Source organism: Lepus europaeus, chromosome 4 (genome assembly GCF_033115175.1).
Source record: "Lepus europaeus isolate LE1 chromosome 4, mLepTim1.pri, whole genome shotgun sequence".
NCBI classification, from domain to species: Eukaryota; Metazoa; Chordata; class Mammalia; order Lagomorpha; family Leporidae; genus Lepus; species Lepus europaeus.
The window spans coordinates 30398258-30420651 of record NC_084830.1 but is presented as its reverse complement, the minus strand read 5'-3'; the positions used below and the strand labels follow the sequence as shown (position 1 = coordinate 30420651).

Below are 22394 nucleotides of genomic sequence, written 5' to 3'. Positions count from 1 at the left end.
CTTTTATTATTCCACATGCAGATGGAGGCAGAACAGAATGGTGCTAGATGATATTGGATGTCTAATTTTAACATATTCATCTTTATGCACTTTACAGAGGACATCAGTGATCAAGTTACTTAATTTTATTTCTTCTGTATTTATTTATTTTTTGAATAATCCAGGACTTACATTAGCATGAGTGAAACAAATGTATTAAAAATAATGTTGTAGGTTTTCAAAATAACTGAATTAGTCCAGATTAAAGAAATCTATTAAGGACTTTGGATTCTACTCAAAGTTGTATTTCAGTTTTTCAGATAAACAACTGTATTGTTGTTGTTTGTTGTTTGTTTGTGTATGGGTTTCTGGTATTTTTAATAGGAACTTCAGGAAGGTCTTCCCTTAATTTTTTTTTGTTGTTGTTTTGTTTTGTTTTGTTTTGTTTTGACAGGCAGAGTGGACAGTGAGAGAGAGAGACAGAGAGAAAGCTCTTCCTTTGCTGTTGGTTCACCCTCCAATGGCCGCCGCAGCTGGCGCACCGCGCTGATCCGAAGGCAGGAGCCAGGTGCTTCTCCTGGTCTCCCATGGGGTACAGGGCCCAAGGACCTGGGCCATCCTCCACTGCCTTCCCGGGCACAGCAGAGAGCTGGCCTGGAAGAGGGGCAACCAGGACAGAATCCGGCGCCCCGACCGGGACTAGAACCCAGTGTGCCGGCGCCGCAGGCGGAGGATTAGCCTAGTGAGCCACGGTGCCGGCCCTTCCCTTAATTTTCATTCTTATTGTGGAATAAGACTTCAGAAAGAAATGGAGAATCCTCAATATCTCTACTTATTCTTTGTACCATGTATCGTTTGTAAATCATTTAACAAATTTCCATGGTCTGAATATGTCCTCCAAAATCCTCTTTTGGATACTTAATCCCAAATGTAAGAGTGTTGACAGGTATAACTTTAAAGAGATGATTAGATAATGAGGGATCCTCCCTTATAAATGGATCAATGCTGGTATCTTGGAGTGAAACAGTTATTCTCAGGGTTAATGGATTCTTGGGAAATAAAAAGATGAGTTTATTGGGTCCCTTTATCTTCACCACTGTGTCTCTTGTGTCTCTTGCCTTTCTTTCTTACATCATAGGATAACAAAGCAAGAAAGCTTTTACTAGGGCCCAGCACTGTGGCACAGCAGTTTAATCTACCACTTGCAATGCCAGCAGTATATACTGGAGTCTGGATCATGTCTTAGCTACTTTGCTTCCATTTCAGCTTCTTGATTATGTGCCTGATAAGATAGCAAAAGATAGCTCAAATACTTTGGCCCCTGCCACCCATATGGGAGACCAGCATGGAATTCCTGGCTCCTGACTTCAGCCTGGCTCACATCTGGATGTTGCAGCCATTTGGCGAGTGAACCAGCAGATAGAAAATCCATCAATCTCTCTCTCCTCTCTCCTCTCTCTCTCTCTCTTTCTCTCTCTCTCTCTCTCTCTCTCTGTGTGTGTGTGTGTGTGTATGTGTTTGTCTCCCTCTCTGTTAATCTGCCTTTCAAATAATTTGTTTTAAAAACAAAAGCCCTAGGCCGGTGCCGCGGCTCAACAGGCTAATCCTCCGCCTTGCGGCACCGGCACACTGGGTTCTAGTCCCGGTCGGGGCACCGATCCTGTCCTGGTTGCCCCTCTTCCAGGCCAGCTCTCTGCTGTGGCCAGGGAGTGCAGTGGAGGATGGCCCAAGTGCTTGGGCCCTGCACCCCATGGGAGACCAGGAGAAGCACCTGGCTCCTGGCTTCGGATCAGCGTGGTGCGCCGGCTGCAGTGCGCCTACCGCGGCGGCCATTGGTGGGTGAACCAACGGCAAAAGGAAGACCTTTCTCTTTGTCTCTCTCTCACTGTCCACTCTGCCTGTCAAAAATAATAATAATAATAATAATAAAAAGCCCTTACCAGATGCATTTCCCTCAAAGATGAACTTTCTAGCCACCAGAACTGTAAGATATAAACCTCTATTCTTTATAGGTCACTCAATCTTGTGTTACAGTAGCACAAAACAGACTAAGAAATCAACTGAGATATTCCAGTTCATATATAAAAATAAAAATGCAAGGACCTTTGCAGAATTAACCAGCTGATTTATAGAGAAGTGATGAAGATCACACATCAAAAACAATATTGCTGGGTAAGTATAGCTTTCAATAAGTGAATGAACCTGTGTCATGAAAATATTATTAGTTACTACTTCATGGAGTTATGGTGAAAGTATAAAATGTATTTTTTGAAAGCTATCTTCAATACAGGTAACCTGTTGTCTTTATTCCCTAGGCCTTTGCCCTGTTGAATTACTTGTATAATTCTATCAGTATTTCCTGTCTACTCTTGCTCCTACAGTTTTACATAGTTGAATCTTGGATTTGAACACACCATCCCTTCATACTGTGGTATACTTCTTCATGCTTTTAAGATTCAGTTCAGATTAGGAAGCTTTCCATGATCTCTTTTTATAATTAGACCAGATGTACCTCCATGTTGAGTTCACAAGTACTGTTTTTATTCCTATCAATAGACCTTACCTGTGTATATCTCAATAGACTGTAAACTCTCCAAGGGCAAGGATCATGTTGAATTTACATTTTTAATCCCTAATACTTAGTGCTAGACCAGGCATGTACTTTTGAATGCCTGCCAAAAAGGAATGAATAAATGATATTAGCACTTTGGAATAACTGGCAAGCTAGTGGCTATTTAATATCCCAAATATGCTTATTCTTATATTATAACTGCCTATCAATGATATTTTTCACTGTATGCTATAGAAGTAGAAAAGGTCAAGACTATTATATTGGTACTGTGCCCAGTACTCTCATGTTTACTTATTTACCTTTCAAAGCCCTGAGACCTCATATGTACCTGGGGTTTTACATAATCAGAAAAATCACTTCCAAGGATATATGGTTGCAATTTTAGATATGGATAGTGATTTCATCCTGGGTGCTCTGGGGAATCAAGGGCAGGGCAAATAGGAATGCTTTTTCTATTCAGGAAACAAATGATTGGGTACCTAACATCAGTGAAAGGACTGATCAGTAAGAAAGGTGGGGAAAAAATATTCTAGGCTAAGAGAACAGCAAAAGCAGAATCCCTGATGCAGAAGTGTGATCAGTTCTTTGAAGATAAATCAGAGAGATCTGTGTCACTCAGAATGCAAAGTAAAGAGGTCAGTATATATTAGTAGATGAGGTAGAACTTCCTATTATGAGATCATTGGCATGTATTCTGATTTATGAAGATATTGGTAGATTTTGAACAAATACATGACACAATTTGATGCATACTTTAAAGATCATTGTATCCAGAAAAGACTGTAGTGAGAACAAAAGGACAGAAAGTACTTGGGAGAGAGGAGAGGAGGCAAGAGAGGCTGGTGCTCTGAATGAAGGTAGAACTGTGTCAGTAGATTAAAATAGGTCAATGCAACACAGGTAGATGAAATAAATCAAGTAATGAATTTTAAGGGGAAATGTGGAATCTGTTACTCTGTGAGTTCTGTTACCTTTCCTGTTATTGAGTTAAATTGTGGGTTAAGAGAGATATGTGACTTCTACTTTATTCTGATAAATCTGTAAATAATAAATTGAGAGTTTCTGAAGATCTCTATCAAAGTTTGAAAAATAAAAAAAATTATTTTCTAAACTTTTTCTATAAAATCATACAGTTAACTGTAGGTTCAGATATGCTGTTCTGCTTTCATTTAATATATGTGACACTCTCATGAGATAAAACCACAGTTTCTCATCACTGAGCAGGACTTTCTACAGGATGCAATCATTTTGGATCTACTTCTGACAAACATAATCTCCCAGTGTCCATCTTAAGCTCCTTAAAACATTTTCCTTAGATTTGAAATGTACACTTAATCCCAAATAATGATAAACATCTATCTTCTAAAACAGATACCCTTTGTAAATTTATATGGTCCAGTTCAAGTTAGCAAATATTTACCAAAGGCCTATTTGTATAAATTAATGTGTTATATGCTAAACAAGAATATGCTGTCCATTATTTCATGGAGCTTATGCTCTCTTTGGGTAAGTCAATATTTAAAGAAAAAAAAAACAAAATATGACTGTGTTCTGAGAATTTGTGGTCAAATGGGTATTTATTTTCATATTAAAAATAAGCAAAAGTCCTATTTTGGCATTTTACAATTTGCCTTAGTATCCATTACTTAATTTATTTTACTTAATTGCACTACATTGATTTATTTCATCTAATGGCACAGTTGTATCCTCATTTAGACAGCATCAGTCATTTCTTATCTTTTATCCTCTCTCTCAACTAGTTTCTATCCATCAATTATTCTCTCTGCGGCATCTTATAAACACAGCAGAGTGATCTTTAAAGAAAACATCAGATTATATCATGTATTTACTCAAAATCCATCAATGGTTTCCTGAATCAGAATAAATGTCAAATACCTTATAATAGGAAGCTTTACTTCATCTGCTTATATATATCCTGACTTGTTTACTATTCTAGTATCTTACTTCCTACTTATAAACTCTAAATTAAAGCCTAGCAGTCAGTCAAAATTTTCTGCTCAAGTTCTGAGACTTTAGTCAAGCTTCTCACTATAGGATAAGACGTATAATGGGCATATTGCTTTAGATACCTGGGAATAGAAATACTTTTTCAAAACCATTTCTTTCTTAAATACAATATAAAAACCCTTGATAAAGAATCTGAATTGCCTGTACCACACTTAAAGATTATACATTAAATGATTAATTTTTGTTTTAAATATAGAAATGGCTTCAAACATTTCTTGATTCTTTCTAATAATAAAAACTCAGCCAAAAATATATTTATTTTTACCATGACAACTTGGCAGGGCTCTATTCCATCCAGGCCTTCCATCATCTCCCATGATACAGGTGAGTGTTGAATAACCTTGGAGAACATAACCAGCATCACAGTAATAGGTGACCGTTGACCCTAGTTTATAGTCCATTCCCAGTCTGGTGCCATTCATTATATTGCCTGGATCAAAGCAGGACTCTCGGAGTTTTGCTGTAAAATAGTAGAACACATTATTTTAAAATATGACCTTAAAACAAAACATATATTATCTAAAATACTATTATCTACAAAGTCTTTAGGAGTTGTTCCTCTAGTTTATTCCTCTAAGCTGGAAGGTAAAGCAATGGTATCCGTTCGGTTTGAATTCTACAAGTTCAAAGAAATCCTGAGTATATCTGACATTTTACTAAATTATATCGATTAGTAAGAGAATAAAATTCCTTATAGGTATTCTCATTAAAATTAGTATTTAGTGAATCCAGTCAAACATAGGGTTGGATGTTTTGCCTGGTAGTTAAATGCTGCTTATGATGCCCTTATCCGATAAAAAGAGCCTAGGTTTGAGTCCTGTCTCCACTTTGATTCCAACTTCCTGCTAACATGCACCCTGGAAGACAGCAGGCAATGACTCAAGTAGTTCAGTCCGTGGCATTTACATGAACGGAGTTCAAGGCTTCAGGCTTCCTGGTTTGGCCCTGCCTGGTCACTGCAGGCATTTGAGGAGTAAACAGTGATGGAAGATATTCATTCTCTTTCTCTTCCCCCCTTCTCTTATATATAAATAAATGAGCGAGCCAAATCTAAAATTTTAGAATGTATTACAATATATTATGAGTTAGAATTCATGCACTATTATCTTAATGGTATCATTTTGGAACAGAAACAGAACTGCTTATAATACTTCCTTTTTTACAAAAGTCTTATTTGTTGTTTATTCAAAAGGCATAAATACAGAGAGAGAGAGACAAGAAGGAAAGGGAGGGAGGGCCATAATAGCCAGGAACTCCATTCTGGTCTCCCACGTGGGTGGCAGGGGCCCAGGTATTTGGGCCATCTTCTACTGCCTTCCCAGTATATTAGCATGAAGCTGGATTGGAAGAGGAGTAGCAGAGGGTGAAGTTGGCACTCTGATATGGAATGTTGTCACTGCAATCTGCAGCTTAACCCACTGTGCCACAATGCAGCCCTATATTTCTTTATTGAAAGATCTTCCCTCTACTGAAGTACACTCTTCCCATGTTAATGTAAGCAGAAGTAATTCCAGGGCCTATGCTGAGTTAAGTTCATTTAATTACTAGGGGAAAGAAGATACCGGGTGACTACTAAATTTGGTCACTAAGCATGAAGCTTTAGTGATATAGGGGTTGATTTGTTTGTTTTTAAAAATAAAACCACACATTGAGGCTTTCTTTAGACAAGCAGAAAAACACAACACAATTTTTTAAGCAGATTAGTACTCTAGCATTTAGGGCTGGCTTTCCTGAAATTGAACCAGTCCTTGGAGAAACAAAAGAAGGACTGAACTTATGGTTTATAGAAGGATTAAACTCTTTGATGAATCTAGTTTCAAAAGATCTATCTTTTGAAATGTTTGCTTTCCCTTCTTTGAAGTTTTCCCTGAAGTTTTGATGCAGGTCAGGGAAACTATGACACAAACATCATATATTTTGAGGAAAGGGAATAATGTTGACCAACTTAAAAATATTGCCTCTGCAGCAATTTGTATTGCTACTCTCAATTAGAGATGATTCATTTATCTGATTATTACATTTCTATACTATTTTAATTCTGTGGTGAATAGCTTTTTTTAAGTTAACACTGCCTTTGTTTATTTTTATATATGCTATTTCAGTTAACTTAGTAAAACTATGAGGCAGACAAATTGTTAGCATTATTGTTATAAATATTAATTTTATTTGCCTTAATAATGATTTGCTCATTGGATGAATCTTAAGTTATCTTGTCTCTTTGTAGTCTTGAAATAAAATTTGTTAGACGGTAACTTTATCTTAGATTATTTGAATATTTAGTTTTCCCCATAAGTTATTTCTTCTAACTATATACATATATGTAGATACATAGATACATTTATATAGGCATTGATACTTTCATATATAGAAATATGTATGACTCAGATTCAAAATCTTTAGCACTGAAGTAAAATCATACTTTAATTCCATTTTTTTATAAAATCTTTGAATTACCCTTATTTAGCTATTAGTAGATAGCACTGAGCATAAATAATAAAGCTTATGTCTTAATTTTTAATTCAAATCTTATGGAAAACTTTATAATTTTTGTCCTTACTGAAACTAACATTTCTACATCAAGGTATCGGACATCAGAACTTAAATTAATTTTTACTAGTTAAGGCCTTCCATGAATTATATCTGTCAGTTCATTTTTGGGGTACAAATTTATGTCTGTATTTGTATGATTACTACAAAAATTTTTAGTGCCGTTTTACTTTTTTAGTTTTTTTTTTAGGATTTATTTATTTATTTGAAAGTCAGTTACACAGAGAGAGGAGAGGCAGAGAGAGAGAGAGAGAGAGAGAGAGAGAGGTCTTCCAACATGGTTCACTCCCCAATTTGTGGTAACTGCTGGAGCTGTGCTAATCTGAAGCCAGGAGCTAGGACGCCACATGGGTCTCCCAAGTGGGTGCAGGAGCCCAAGAACTTGGGCCATCTTCTACTGCTTATTCAGACCATGGCGGAGAGCTGGATTGGAAGTTGAGCAGCCCAGTCTTGAACCAATGCCCATATGGGATGCCGGCACTTCAGGACAGGGCGATAACGCACTGTGCCACAGCGCCACCCTCGACATTTTTAGTTTTAAGAAACTGGATATTTAAAGAGGAAGAATGTCTTGAAATAAAGATAGGAAATTGGGTGACTTATTAGAAAAGATAGACCATGGATATCCTGAAGCAGGCAACAGAATTTTCCTGAAGACAGGAGATTTTGAAGACTTGCCTAGAGAATTAAGTAGTTTGGATTTGAGGAGTATCACTGAAAAGAAATACTGTTGAAGTATAAACATAAGGTCTCATATATGGGAAGGAGTAATGAATCATAATTATTAAGTAGGAAATGTTGAGGGAATGAGGAGAGAAAGGAGGTGAGAGAGCAGGGAAATGATGCATTTGATTGAATGATTATGTATTTTATTTGTTTATTTATTTATTTATTTATTTATTTATTTTTGACAGGCAGAGTGGACAGTGAGAGAGAGAGACAGAGAGAAAGGTCTTCCTTTATGCTGTTGGTTCACCCTCCAATGGCCGGGAGACCAGGAGAAGCACCTGGCTCCTGGCTTCGGATCAGCATGATGTATTTTGTTTTGCCTGAACTCTTATGTGTTCTTTTTGCTTTAATTTTTGTGTTAATAATGATTTATGCAGCTTATGCAATTCATTTGGCAATCTTACCATTGTAAAATAAAGTAATACTCATAATGGGATGGGAGAGGGAGTGGAAGATGGGATGGTTGCAGGTGGGAGGGAGGTCCTGGGGGGAAAAGCTGCTATAATCCTAAAGTTGTATTTTGGAAATTTATATTTATTAAATGAAAGTTGAAAAAATATATCTCAAAAGTTAAATCTAAAATTTCAATAGAGGACAGACATTTTGTCCTACTGATGTAGACATTGGTTAAGACAATTGCACACCATATCGCAGTGCCTGGGTTTGATAACTAGCTCTAGCTCTTGACTTCAGCTTCCTGCTAATGCAGATTCCAGGAGGCAGTGGTGATGACCCTTACTGAGTTCTCCACTCCTAACTTAGTCCTACCCTGACTGTTGCAAGTATTTAGGAAGTTAACCAGTGGATGGGTACTCTTCCTGTTGTCTGTCAAATGAGTAGATGAAATTGTTAATAGTAAAAAAAAGTATAAGGATATGATTATTAACTTAAAAATATATACATATGCAAAGTAGGGGGAATATGCCCAAGTTAATTGTAATAAGGAAAAGGATAATAATAATGACACTTAAAGGGTTGGACATCTTATCCTTTAGGTTAAGATGCTGGTTAAAAAGCCTACATTCCATAGGGCGAGCTTGAATTCTATTCCTGGCCTTCCTGATTCAGCTTTCCACTGAGGCAGACCTGGTAAGTAGCAGTGATGGCTTAAGGGTTTCTGCCACTCATGTAGGAGACCTGGCTTGAGCTCCTGGTTTCTGGCTTCAGCCCTGGCCCAGCACTCCAGAAGTAGGAGGCATTTGGGGATTGAAGTGACAGATAGGGTTCTTTATTCATCTATCTGTTTGTCTATCTATCTGCCTATCTATCGTGTAATCTAGTCTATCTCTGTCTCTCTGCCTCATAAATAAAAATGATAAGAAACATTTAATTCAAGATTAACAAGTTACAATGTCAGAAAATATACTGGTTGTTAAGAACAGTGGAATACCTGAAACTGTTAACCACCCCTGATATCTAGATTAAAATCAGAGAATAACTTGGCAATATGGAGTTATATTGCAGATTCAGAGACTTTGACCCAGAAATCCCTCTCTCATTTAGTTACATAAAAGTCCTGAATAGTTTCTCACAGATATGTTCAGGAAGACATGTCAGAGAATATTCATTTTCTCATAACTCATTTCTGTAGTGAAAAATAAGAACAACCCAGGTGTTTATCAGTAGAAAAATGTATATATTAATTCCAATACAGTCATATAATGGACAATTATAAGAAATTGATAAATGAAGACTACAAGTCTTTAACATCTCTAAAACAATGTAAAGGGAAAAACAACTATCAGAAGGAAGTATAAGCTAAAAATACAGAATATAAGGCTGGTGTCGCAGCTCACTAGGCTAATCCTCCGCCTGCCGCACCGGCACCCTGGGTTCTAGTCCCGGTTGGGGCGGCAGTTCTGTCCTGGTTGCTCCTCTTCCAATCCAGCTCTCTGCTGTGGCCTGGGATGACAGTGGAGGATGGCCCAAGTGCTTGGGCCCTGCACCCGCATGGGAGACCAGGAAGAAGCCCCTGGCTCCTGGCTTTGGATCAGCACAGTGCGCCGGCTGTAGCAGCCATTTGGGAAGTGAACCAGCAGAGGGAGGACCTTTCTCTCTGTCTCTCTCTCTCACTGTCTAACTCTGCCTGTCAAAAAAAAAAAAAAATATATATATATATATATGTAGAATATAAATTTTGCATTAAAATAGAATTAAGGGTATGTACACATATGATCTATAGAAACATGTATAAACATACATTCATGGAAAAGATGAGCACCGAATTCATATAGAATTTGCTCCTATAAAGAGCAAGGATGTCTTAAAATGAATTTAAATACTCTTTAACCTTTGCCTGGATAGCCAGTTTACTGAGTCGGTGGAGAAGTTACTCCCATGTAGAGAGTGGTGCAGTGCTCGAGTTCAACTCTCCTTAAGACCACTGGCTCCCAAACCCACAATTCCAAGGTGTAATTTCTCTAACATGCTCTAACACGGAGTAGCTATAGCATTTGTCAACAAGCAACAAACATTTGTCAACCCAAAAAACAGCTGGTACCTCAAATCCTCACTGTCCATACCAGGCAGGCTGTGTATCTTCCACTGACAAAACTATTTTCTGGCTTTGCCCTGGAAAGTCTTTACCATGACTGTCTCCGGCAGATTCTTGGCACTAGCATTTATTTTCAAGTGATGACAGAGATATTGGACAATGCTAAGCAGTGGCATCTTGCAGACCTGTGAGTTTTTCCTTTCCCTGAAATAATCTTCCTTAACTGCTGTCACATGTTGTGGAATTTATCCTTTTTGTGATGGCCCTAATGTGACAAACTATGTTATCAAGGCAAATCAAAAGACAGTTTCAACTGCATATGTAATACTTAATTTCTTAAAACAAGAATAAAGAGATCTGAAGCAAATATGTCACAATGTTGATATTTGAAGCTGAATAGTAGACATTTTGATGTATGTTTTACTATTGTATATAATTGTGTTACTGAAAATATTTTGTTCTCCCTACTCTGAATATTAACACATTTAATTATTTGAAAACATTTTCTGTAACATAATTATTCTATATTTTGTTTCTTTATCTCTGAAAGCACAGTCCCTGGACAAAAGTATATGATGCTAAAATTGAATATTCATATTTACCTTTGTATTCCAAATGAAATCCAGTGTAACTAACAGATCCATCACTCCGAAAAGCCAAATGCATGGTATTTGAACTGCTTTCTATTCTCTCTGGTAACTTGCTGTCTTGAAAGCTTCCAATCAGTGGACTATTACTATCTGGTCCATCATATATATACAGGAAGTCATAATTTGGTTCTATACTAAAACTAAGAAAAAAGGAACAAGGAGAAGGAAGTATCACGATTATTACTAGGATATTAATTATAATAATCACATAATCATTTACTGTTTTCAATTAACAGACCATATCAAAGTAAACTAATACAAAAGTTTACTAAGCAAAAACACACTGCATCTGAATATCAAATCAGCAATGGAAAAGAACAAAAAAAATTGATATTTTCAAATTATTGTAAATTGATAATTTATCAAGAAGGAATATAGAGGTTAAGTTCAAATCTTGTTTCTCCCCTTTTTTATCTATATATCTTTAAATAAGTTAATCTATATTATCAGTAAAGTGTAGAAGGTATTTATTTATTAAATCATATTACATCATGCATATTAGATCATGCAAATACAATCATTTTTTAAATTAATGATAGTATTTGCCTTGAACTTAAAATGTTATGAGAATTTTTATTGTTTCAAAATTCAACTCTACTTTAGATTCAAACAAAAGTCTAAATACAAACTTTTCCCTTAAATTACTCAATATGGAGCCAGTGTTGTGGCACACAGGCTGAGCCAATTGCCTGCAATTCCAGCATTCCATATTAGTACCAGTAAAAGTCTTGGCTGCTCTACTTCTGATCCAGCTCCCTGCTAGTGCACCTGGGAATGCAGCAGAGATAGACAAAGTGCTTGGGCCCCTGCCAGCCACACAGGACCTGGATGGAGTTCCTGGGCCTTGGCTTCAGCCTGGCCGAGCCATGAATCACAGCATTTGGTGAGTAAATCAGCAGATGGAAGATTCTCTCCCTCTCTCTTCCTTTCTCCTTCCCCTACCCACCGTCCCTTAACTCTGCCTGTCAGATAAATAAATCTTTAAAAAATAAAAAATAAAGCACTGCACATTTTATGAAGTATTCTTTTTCCTGAAAGCAAATCCATTTTCTCTTAGAACTTAATGTAGAACATTTCAGACCATTTTAGCATCATATTAGGTAATGTGGTGGAGGAATCTTTAGCATGGAAATGATTCAAAACAATATTTTAAATATTATAAAATTTGAATAATAAACTTTATATAACAACATTCAAAAGCATGAGATTTGCCTCACAATGATCTTAGAAATCCCATATTAAGAGGACAGGAGTTATCAATTGCTATTTCTACTTCTTAATTTATACTAAGGCACAGAAACACAATGGAATGGTAGACTCGCATGGGCCAAAAAAGTCAACCAGTTCACAATATAAAATGAAACCAGTAAAGCCTGACATTGTTCAAACATCATTGGAAAAATTATTTTGTCAGGTTTATTATCTTTGCATTTAAATTTGAGATGTGAAAAACAATATTTCTAAGTCTGCATAACTTACAGTATTTAAAATTCCACAACAATTCTTATTCTTAATGTATCAATGATCTAGGGAATGAGGTAAATGTCCCAGATATTTTTGTGCATAAATGGTGGTGAAAAAAACTGAAATAATGCAGATATTCAGGTTTTGGCTTTAACATGAGAATATTGGGGATCAATCATATTATTATATTTTGCTCTAATTTATTCAGCAGTTTCACAAGTCTAATGCAAGTCATTAACCTTAAAATGTTTCAGATCTGCTGCCTAAATTTTGGTATTTGTTGCAATAATATGTCAAAAATTAGAAGACTAGGTCTGATTTTATTACTTTTTCTGGGACAAAACACAAGCTTCTGAGTTTCATTTCTTTCAGCATTAAGATTTGATGGTAATTACAACTTCCTTGCCTATCTTACTGTTGGAAATATCACTGGAAACCAGTGCTTTGTGAATGATATAATCTTATTTATCACCATTGGAAGGCTAAAATCCTACATAAAAGTGAAATGCAGGCAGGCATTGAGGCACAGAGGCACTTGGAGTGCTCCTTTGAATCCTGGCTGCTGATTCCAATTCATCTCCTTGGTAATGTGCACCTTGGAAGGCAGCAGATGAGGGATCAACTACTTGAGTTCCTGCCACCTCTGTGGGAAGCCTGGACGGAATTCCTGGCACCTGGTTTCAACCTGGTGCTGTCCTGGCTGTGGCAGCCATTTGGAGAGTGAATATGCACATAGAAGATCTATGTTGCTTTCTCTCTCTCTCTCTCTCTCCCTCTCCTTCTCACCTCCTCTGTCTTTCAAATAATAAGTAAAAAAGAAACAAACCGATAGAAAGGATTTTTTAAATTTTTATTTTTGGCATAAACAAATGCTTAAAATATTGACTTTGAAAATGAAAAGAAAGCAAAAATATTATTTTTCCAGTAAATTTTAGAATCTTAGTTGCAATGATTATTTTTCCACAAAAATTGGAAGGATTAAACTCTAATAGTACATTATTATTTACAAGGCACTTATATAAATATTAACTTGATCTTGCAATATAATCCTATGATATATGAAAAGGATAAGGATTCACTTTCCTGATGAATATGTTAAGGCCTTGAAAGTCAGTGGTGTCCCTAAGGTCACAAAATAAATGAAAGAGATAGAAATCAAATTTTAAGTCATGTACTTCATGTAATTCAGTTTCCTACACTGAAGTCACTAACTAAAATAATTTTAAAAGCAAACTAAGCCCTATATCAAACATCTTAATGTTTCTATTGACTGCACTGTCATTCTTCAAGTGTGAAATGGTAATAATAACAGTATTTTACCTCAGGAAGTTGTCTCATGGGTCCTGGCATATAACTAACATTATCACTATTACTGCTTTTGTATTGCCCATTACCAATGCATCACTATAAATAATACAAATAGAAATTCTCTGTATTTATACATCTTCTAAACTTTCATGACTTCAAATGATCTTTTCTTTAAAAATCTATATTCATCATGTTATAAAATTATTTATTTAAGGGGCTGACGCCATGGTGCAGCTGGTTAAACATCTCCTGCAGTGCCAGCATCCCATATGAGCACCAGTTCAAGTCCCAGCTATTCCACTTCCGATCCTACTCTCTGCTATGGCCTGGGAAAGCAGTAGAAGATGGCCCAAGTTCTTGGGCTCCTGCACCCATGTGGGAGACCTGAAGAAAGCTCCTGGATCCTGGCTTCAGATTAGCACAGCTCCAGCCATTGTGGCCATTTGGAAAGTGAACCAGCGGATGGAAGACCTCTCTCTCTGCCTCTCTTTCTCTTTGTAACGCTGTTTTTCAAATAAATAAATAAATTTTTAAAAAGATTATTTAAGCCTTAACATCTTCCATAATACTGAACAGCTTTAATAAATTTGTGGGAGAAGGAATTGTTGGGTGACCTGAGATGGACATACTGATTACATCATTTTAGTAAAGATTAGAACATTTCTGTTTAGGAAATCTTTGAATCACTTTTCTTAACACCTCCACCGAAATCTTAAGGAAAGAAGGAAGATTTTGAGCTACTGGCTACTGACTTCATGTGAGGAAACTGGGTCATTCAAGAAAATAATTACCCAGATAACATAGTGACAGAGGTACAACTCATATCCAACAGCCTGCTCCACAAACTCCAACTCTACTTCAGTTCCAAACTAACCCACAATGTACCTTTGGAAATCTATAAAAATGGGAACTCCCTCATGGAAAGTTCTATCATTAGACATGTTCTGTGCTGATAAACCCTAAAAGAAATGACCCATCAAATTCTTTTTTTGCCATTTTGACTTAATCAAGCTAGCAGAAACGATAGTTAGGAATATGTGTCTTCCCAAGCCCAAGCTGATGTAGCACATTTGGATTTTCAGATGATTTTAAAAGGTTTCGGAGGCTGCACATTTGGGAAGAAATTGATCTTTTAATCTGAATTCTAGGAAGAAAGTTAATTTTTTTAAAAGCAGTGATAGTAAGTATAGGTGAAGGGAGAAAGTGTATAAAGAGATCAAACTTTATAACAGTCCATAAACTACTTGACCTTTAACCTAATTCTCCTGTACTGGAATCTAGTGAAGATGCTTACTCACTACCCTTCAGAACTACTATACTATTATTCAAGGTCTTGTGTACTCGCAATTGCAAAGTGTTAGTAGTAAGATTATCAAAAGCAATACAAATGCCATGTATCTTTGTTTCCACATTGCCCTATTTACTTTAGCAAGGGCAAAAGCAAACCAACCAAAGTAATTTGTTTGAAGGTGGAAATGTTAAAGAACTCACCTGATGAATGCCAAGGAGATCACATAGTCTGCATTGACGGTGATGGTCCAGTCACAGTCCCTGCTATGTGGATATGGATGAGGGAAATTTGGCGAAAGAATAAAGCCTGAAGATCCTGTTAAATTGCCTCCACAGGGTGCTTTAATTTAAACAAGCAAACAAAATCCCTTAAGAGATTAATAAAATTTATTAGCTATCAATATTTGCGAAAACATTTCTTTTTAAAGGCTTATGAGGTTTTGCACAGATCTGATTTTTATAGTACCGGATGCGTGGCTACTACATTGTCTTTCAAGAAAAATATTGAATACTTTCATGCATTCAGGGATACAGTGATTTTATCTGTTTAACTGGCTTCAGAAGACAAGAAAATTTATGTATATACTCTTCTTACTTTTTTTTAAAAACTATTTGCTTCATATAATGAAAAACACTAGGATGATAGTTTCATAGCTAGAAAAAAAATGTGGTTATCAGAAAAGAATTGGAAACAAAACAAAACAAGACCAGTTTTAAAAGAAAAACAGGATATTTGACACTTGGCTCATTTTCAAATCTTCCCTGGTATCTTTTAATGTCTTTAAGGAGGAAGCTTTGATAATGATTAATGAGTAAGAATCAATAATTATCTGAGAATCTAGAGTAATTTACAACACTCTTAAATTGAATGTTAAGATATTCTTAAAATCTAGTTGCCTGATTTGTTGGTAAAAATAGGCAAGTACTGCAGTTATTTTGAGCTCTGAGCAAGGAATTCTACATTTCAATGGAGAATTTCAAAAAATCGCTTGTGAAATTTAAAGAATAGATTCTTTAGAGGATTATTAATGAGTCTGTTAAGCAAAGTTTATATTCAGAAAATAATACATTATATAGATTTGATAGCTTCAGAAAATTGAGAAATGAAGATATCCCTGATCATGGGGTAGAAGTGTGTGTGTGTGTGTGTGTGTGAGTGTGTGTGTGTGGAGAGAGAGAGAGAGACAGAGACAGAGAGACAGAGAGATTGGCATAGGGATTCTCATACTGTCTTGATGTCATCCTCATATAATCAGCACATCAGCGTTTTTCTCTTATCTAGGTTTTAAAATTGAAATTTTCTCAGATACATGTTATCTTTCAGCTATAAGGAATACAGATTCTTTCAATAGCATAATACTAGCTTTGGAAGAAATGTAATTTTGCTTCTTCCAATATTTAGCATCCATTCTTTATGTTAAGTCTAGATATGCAAAAGCATCCTTACAATTTGGTAAAGTTCACCATGTAAATTTTAGATGTCCATTATTGCATTTTCCCATGCTCCTCCACTGTCCTTGTCTTAGCACCTCAATCACCTTTTGGATTGAGAATATTTAGTTTCTCGTAATCTATCACCCACTGCTGTCATATTGCCTGCATATATTTATGACTTAACTATCATGAATTATCACAACTTTCTGCAGTACTCCTCTCTATTCTTAAATATTAATACTTTTGGAAGTAAAAATCTCATATCATGGTCTCTTTCTATACCTACATGCTGCATTTACCTATAGGCAGACTAAGATGGTTAACAAAGCAAGTCACCAAAGGATACAAATAGTTGTTTATGTTATTCCTCAATGAAAAGCGTCTAAATATTCAACAGGATAAAAAATATGTTTAGGTTTAGAATTATTTTATTTTAAATTATTTTTCTGCTTTCTTCACTGCATCCTTGTATACAATCAATCAAAAAGTCCTGCGAAGACTCTATCTATATATCCTACTTTCCTAGCCTACTTCTATATATCCAGACTTCACTGACTTTATCTCTCTCTAGAATTACTTTAATGCAATCTAGTTGTCTCTGACTTATCTTTCCAGTGAAAATATCTAATTCATACTATGACTATGCAAAAAATTCTTAGTTGTTTTTGTTGCCTAAATTATAATGCCTAAATGTAGGCTTTCATAACCTGATCCTAATAATCCTTGTAATTTGTTATCCATCACTCTAGAAACAAATTATACAACACATACTCAAATTGCTTAGTTCTTTACATTTCCATGACTTTATTCATACTTGTCCTTTTTCCTGAAATGCCTTTTTCCCCTTTTACATTTCTATAACTCTTTTTTTTTTTTTTTTTGACAGGCAGAGTGGACAGTGAGAGAGAGAGACAGAGAGAAGGTCTTCCTTTTGCCATTGGTTCACCCTCCAATGGCCGCCGCAGTAGGCGCGCTGCGGCTGGCGCACTGTGCTGATCCGATGGCAGGAGCCAAGTGTTTATCCTGGTCTTCCATGGGGTGCAGGGCCCAAGCTCTTGGGCCATCCTCTACTGCACTCCCTGGCCACAGCAGAGAGCTGGCCTGGAAGAGGGGCAACCGGGACAGAATCCGGGGCTCAACCAGGACTAGAACCCGGTGTGCTGGCGCCGCAGGTGGAGGATTAGCCTATTGAACCACGGTGCTGGCCCCATTTCTATAACTCTTAGTTTAAGATTTATCACTGCCTTCAGTAAGTTATCTTGAAAAACCCCAGCCTGGGCTTTGCTTTACCTTTCTGCAATGCTATCTAGTATCCTTAGCAACCCTGCCTATATTTATTTCACTTATAATATTTTATTAAACAATCCACAAAGATATTAACATTCACAGGTAATACATAAACTAAAGCTTTCATTTTATGTGTTATCATTCACCTATCTTATATGTAATTTTATACCTCAAATTCAGATTATATCCCATATTAATTTGTTGAATTGTTACTGGCTGTTTATTTTGATTCTGAAAATAATGAAGATAACTCTAGGGATGTGAAAATAATGAAGATAATTATATGGATGAATTTGCAGCTAATCTGTAATTATGTTTTTTGATAAAAAAACAACAGATTTTGCTTTTGGGACTTTTAAAATAATATGCAAATATGAAAACTAAATATAATAATAAATATATGTATATATAAATGCATGTGTATATATAAAGACTGTAATGACAGGAAAAGTATTTTGATCTTTAGTTGCTAAGGTTGTAGGATTATTGGTAATCTGAGGGCAAGAATTGGCAGAGAATGGGAGAGCAGTTTTGTTTGTTTTAATTTGCCTTATTATCTAGTATGAAAATGGATCTTTTATTTTTAGATATTATATGTACATATATATGTTTATAGACATCCACATATACACTATATTTTATATCCTTTATCACAAAAGTTATAGGAAAATCTAGTATGTATATCTAATTACATTAAGTACATTGTTGGATATTATCCATGATTAAATTTAAATTTTCCCAATATATTTCAATGCTATGATTGATTTTGAAAATTTAGAAAAGCTGGTGATGTAGAGATGCTATCTGATATTCATGAAACTTAAACACAGAGCAAAAAAAATTCTCTTTTAAATATACTCAACTTTACATAGTATTTAGAAATACATTTTTATTTTCATACATCTAATCATAGGTCAAAGAAATCCATGAATTAAAATTTTAGTCTCCATGGAATTTTAACAGAAATGATTTGTTCTGAGCAGAGTTGCATATGAGGGTAGTTACATGAAATAAACTATTGATAACTTTTCATTTTTCCTCCATTCAATTTTATTTATGTCTACTGTCTTTCTCAGCAGCCCACCCACAACTAATATCTTTGTTATTTACCTTCATATTGAGTGCTGCTACTTTCCCTCTGGCAATGTCAAAGTAATCTTCACACTGTCAATTTTGTTGGAATGAATTCTATTAGCTTTCTTAAAGATGACGTCCTTCTGTTTGGTACTTGCTATCAGGGTGACTATTTCTACATGCAAGCAAAATGCCTTATGCTCCAGGGTCTGAGACATAGATTTATGGAGTTTCTAAAAAGTTCAGGGTTTAATCTTTGGCATAGTATTTCCAATCATGGAGTTCTTTCTTATCAGTTTTGGAGGTCAAGCTTTCTGCAGCCTTAGCAATTTTTCAGACTTTTTTTCTTTTTTGGTTATTTTCTTCCTCAGAGAAGTTCTAATGCATATTTTCTCCTTAAGCTATCTTTTCTGACCAAAAAATAATACACGGAACAAAAATCCATACAAAAACTTTCTACAAGCTGTTCAATTTATGTAAGATTCAGTACTCAACATTTTTTTTTTTCTAGAAACAGCACTTGCTAGCTAAAGCAATTCTTGTCCATAAATGGAATTTTATAACAGCCTATCTCAGAACTCTTTAATCTTTTGCATTTTGGATTTAGTGTAGTCTAAAATTTCAATATAAAGCTCTCCAGTATTTTAGGATTCTGTGTAAAAAAATATTTGACTCAGGGCTGGTGCTATGGCGTAGTAGGCTAAGCCTCCACCTGCAGCGCCGGCATCCCGTATAGGTGCCCGTTAATGTCAGACTGCTCTTTTTCCTATCCAGCTCTCTGCTTATAGCCTGGGAAAGCAGTAGAAGACGGCCCAAGTACTGGTGCTGCTGCACTCACATGGGAGACCCAGAAAAAGCTCCTGACTCTTGGCTTAAGATTGGACCAGCTCCAGCTGCTGTGGCCATTTGGGAAGTGAACCAGCAGATGGAGGACCTTTCTCTGTTTCTCCCCTCTCTGTATCTGTAACTATACCTCTCAAATGAATAAGTAAAATCTTAAAAGAAAATTTGATCAGTTTAATTCTTCTAGTAATTCTAATAAACAACACCCTTTAGACAAGAAATAGAATTAAAATAAAATATGAATTCCTGTAGTAATTATGTGGTTTTCTATCATTTCCTATTTAGATAAAGATTATATTTATGAGACATAAAACCTAATTCCAATTGATATTAGAACATGAAATTTTATAATTGTAAGTTTCAGGTTAACTCAATATTAAAGAAAGGTAGTCAACACTGGAACAAACATTTGAAACATTGTCTAAGTCTCTTCATCACTGGAGAGTTTGTTTACAGCACTTTTTCCTGCTTTTGTAAGTACAATTATGTTAAATATAAATTAATTGATGTTTGATGACTTAGAATTGACCCTGCAACAATGTATGACAAATAACATAGGTATAAGAAGGACATAAGGTGTAAAGTAAGAAATGGCCAAATTTGAACTGGCTCAAGCTATACCATTACTATCTACTTTCTTTCTTTTTAATTCTGTTTAATAAGATTACTTCCTTGACATCTGCTTCATTTCTACAGAAGAGATGTAGAACTATCTGTATACTGTTAAACTAGTTTGGTCTGTTGGATATGTTTCTTTCATTCATATAAGTATTTTTAAAAGTTTAACATGCAGAGAAGATATGTTGGAAAAATTCAGATTTTCTAAAAGTTTTTGCTACACTGGGAAGGTGGTACATAGCAAGGAACTTCTTTGACTGGTTTTATGGCTAAAAACCCCAATGTTTAGAACAGTGCCTGAGACACACTGAATAACTAAGAAATATGATTTTTCAACCTTTGCATGAAAACATGGAGCAAAATAAATCTGAGTAATTGAGTGCTTGAGTCTATTAACTTCTGACTGAAAAGCAAATAAACACCTTTTTATCTATTTTCATGTGATTTTCAAAAATAAATCACTGTGAAATTATATAAAAATATATTTCTAGGCCGGCGCCATGGCTTAACAGGCTAATCCTCCGCCTTGCGGCACCGGCACACCGGGTTCTAGTCCCGGTTGGGGCACCGGATTCTATCCTGGTTGCCCCTCTTCCAGGCCAGCTCTCTGCTATGGCCCGGGAAGGCAGTGGAGGATGGCCCAAGTGCTTGGGCCCTGCACCCGCATGGGAGACCAGGAGAAGCACCTGGCTCCTGGCTTCGGATCAGCGAGATGCGCAGGCCGTAGCGGCCATAGGAGGGTGAACCAATGGCAAAAAGGAAGACCTTTCTGTCTCTCTCTCTCTCACTATCCACTCTGCCTGTCAAAATATATATATTGAGTATAAATTGAGTATAAATGAATAAAATTATAATTTCCTAAAATATGCTAAATTTGCATGTGTCAGATACTATAAGAATTGCAATGATGAAGAAGATATAGGATCTTTTCTCAAGTTGTTTTTGGTATAGAGAAGGAGACATGTAAATCGATAAATCAAATGTTGAGTGGAGAAAACAGGAGGCCAAAATGTGTAACCAGTACTGTAACATTTAAACCAAAAGAATTAAGATTAAACAAGATTAGTTATGTGTTGATCCTTACACACTTCGTTCCTTTAACTCTTTTTCAAATGCAGTAAATAATTCTTATGCTACTTTTCTGGGCTCTGACTTGGGGATTCAGAACAGGGAGTAGAGGCAAAAGATGTAGAGTTGAAAGTATCTAAGCTGCTGCAGCTTCTCAGATAATCAAATAGAATGTGATATTCTTTTGTAATAAATGAATTGAATGGTAATTCAAAGTTATAAAACTCCGACATACTTTCTGATAAATTGTTCTTTTTTAAGAGAAATAACCATAATAGAGACATAATCAATAGGGAGTATTTTGAAGTTAGAATCTGAATTTACTCTTTAAATGTTAAAAGCAATGAATCATTACATTTATCTAGTACATTTTAAAAATCAGGATTTTTCTAGAGTTTTGAGTCATAACTCTTTTATAATCTTAAATCACAGAGAATCTAATGAAATTGTTGATACTTACACCATAGAACAATAATGAAATTTTATAATTTTGTAATTTTTTGGGCTGTCCTTGATGCTCTAAGTCTTAGACTCCCATATAGAATCTATTCTATCTAGCTAATAACATTAATTCCATTTTTAACCATTGTTTTATATTTATATATAATTTTAATGTTCTTTAACCATACCTATACAGACTGGTGGGCTGGGCTGCCAGAAGTATCGATTTTCTACCTGAATGCAGGTTATTCTTTCCTGTCCCTGAAGTTCATATCCTGGGTCACATTGAAAAACAACAGTGTCCCCAGGTTCTCTGCCATCTCCATTTCGAGTCCCATTCATGGGAATCCCTGGGTCACGACATGCAGTGGCAACAGAACCTATAAGAAGATGGAAACAAAACATGAGTCTTGATATTATAAAAATTGATCTTAAAGTTCCAAAACTCTGAATTATAAAGTACAGAACCTTCTATATATACATATATACATATATATGCATATATATATATATGTATTCTATATATACATATGCTTTTAGAAAACTAGGTTTAACAAAGATTGAGTCA

General features: G+C 35.6%; 1 protein-coding gene across 2 annotated transcripts in view; it reads right to left on the bottom strand.

Annotated features, from left to right (window-relative positions):
* The window catches only part of CSMD3 (CUB and Sushi multiple domains 3), a 1267615-nt gene that overhangs the window by 283929 nt on the left and 961292 nt on the right, over positions 1-22394 (bottom strand). For both annotated transcript variants that reach the window (XM_062189471.1, XM_062189472.1), the window contains 4 exons: positions 22015-22206; positions 15263-15401; positions 10952-11139; positions 4845-5039 (listed from right to left, as the gene is read on the bottom strand). In XM_062189471.1, the coding sequence (XP_062045455.1) occupies positions 4845-5039; positions 10952-11139; positions 15263-15401; positions 22015-22206 (714 nt within the window). The remainder of the gene's footprint in view (positions 1-4844; positions 5040-10951; positions 11140-15262; positions 15402-22014; positions 22207-22394) is intronic.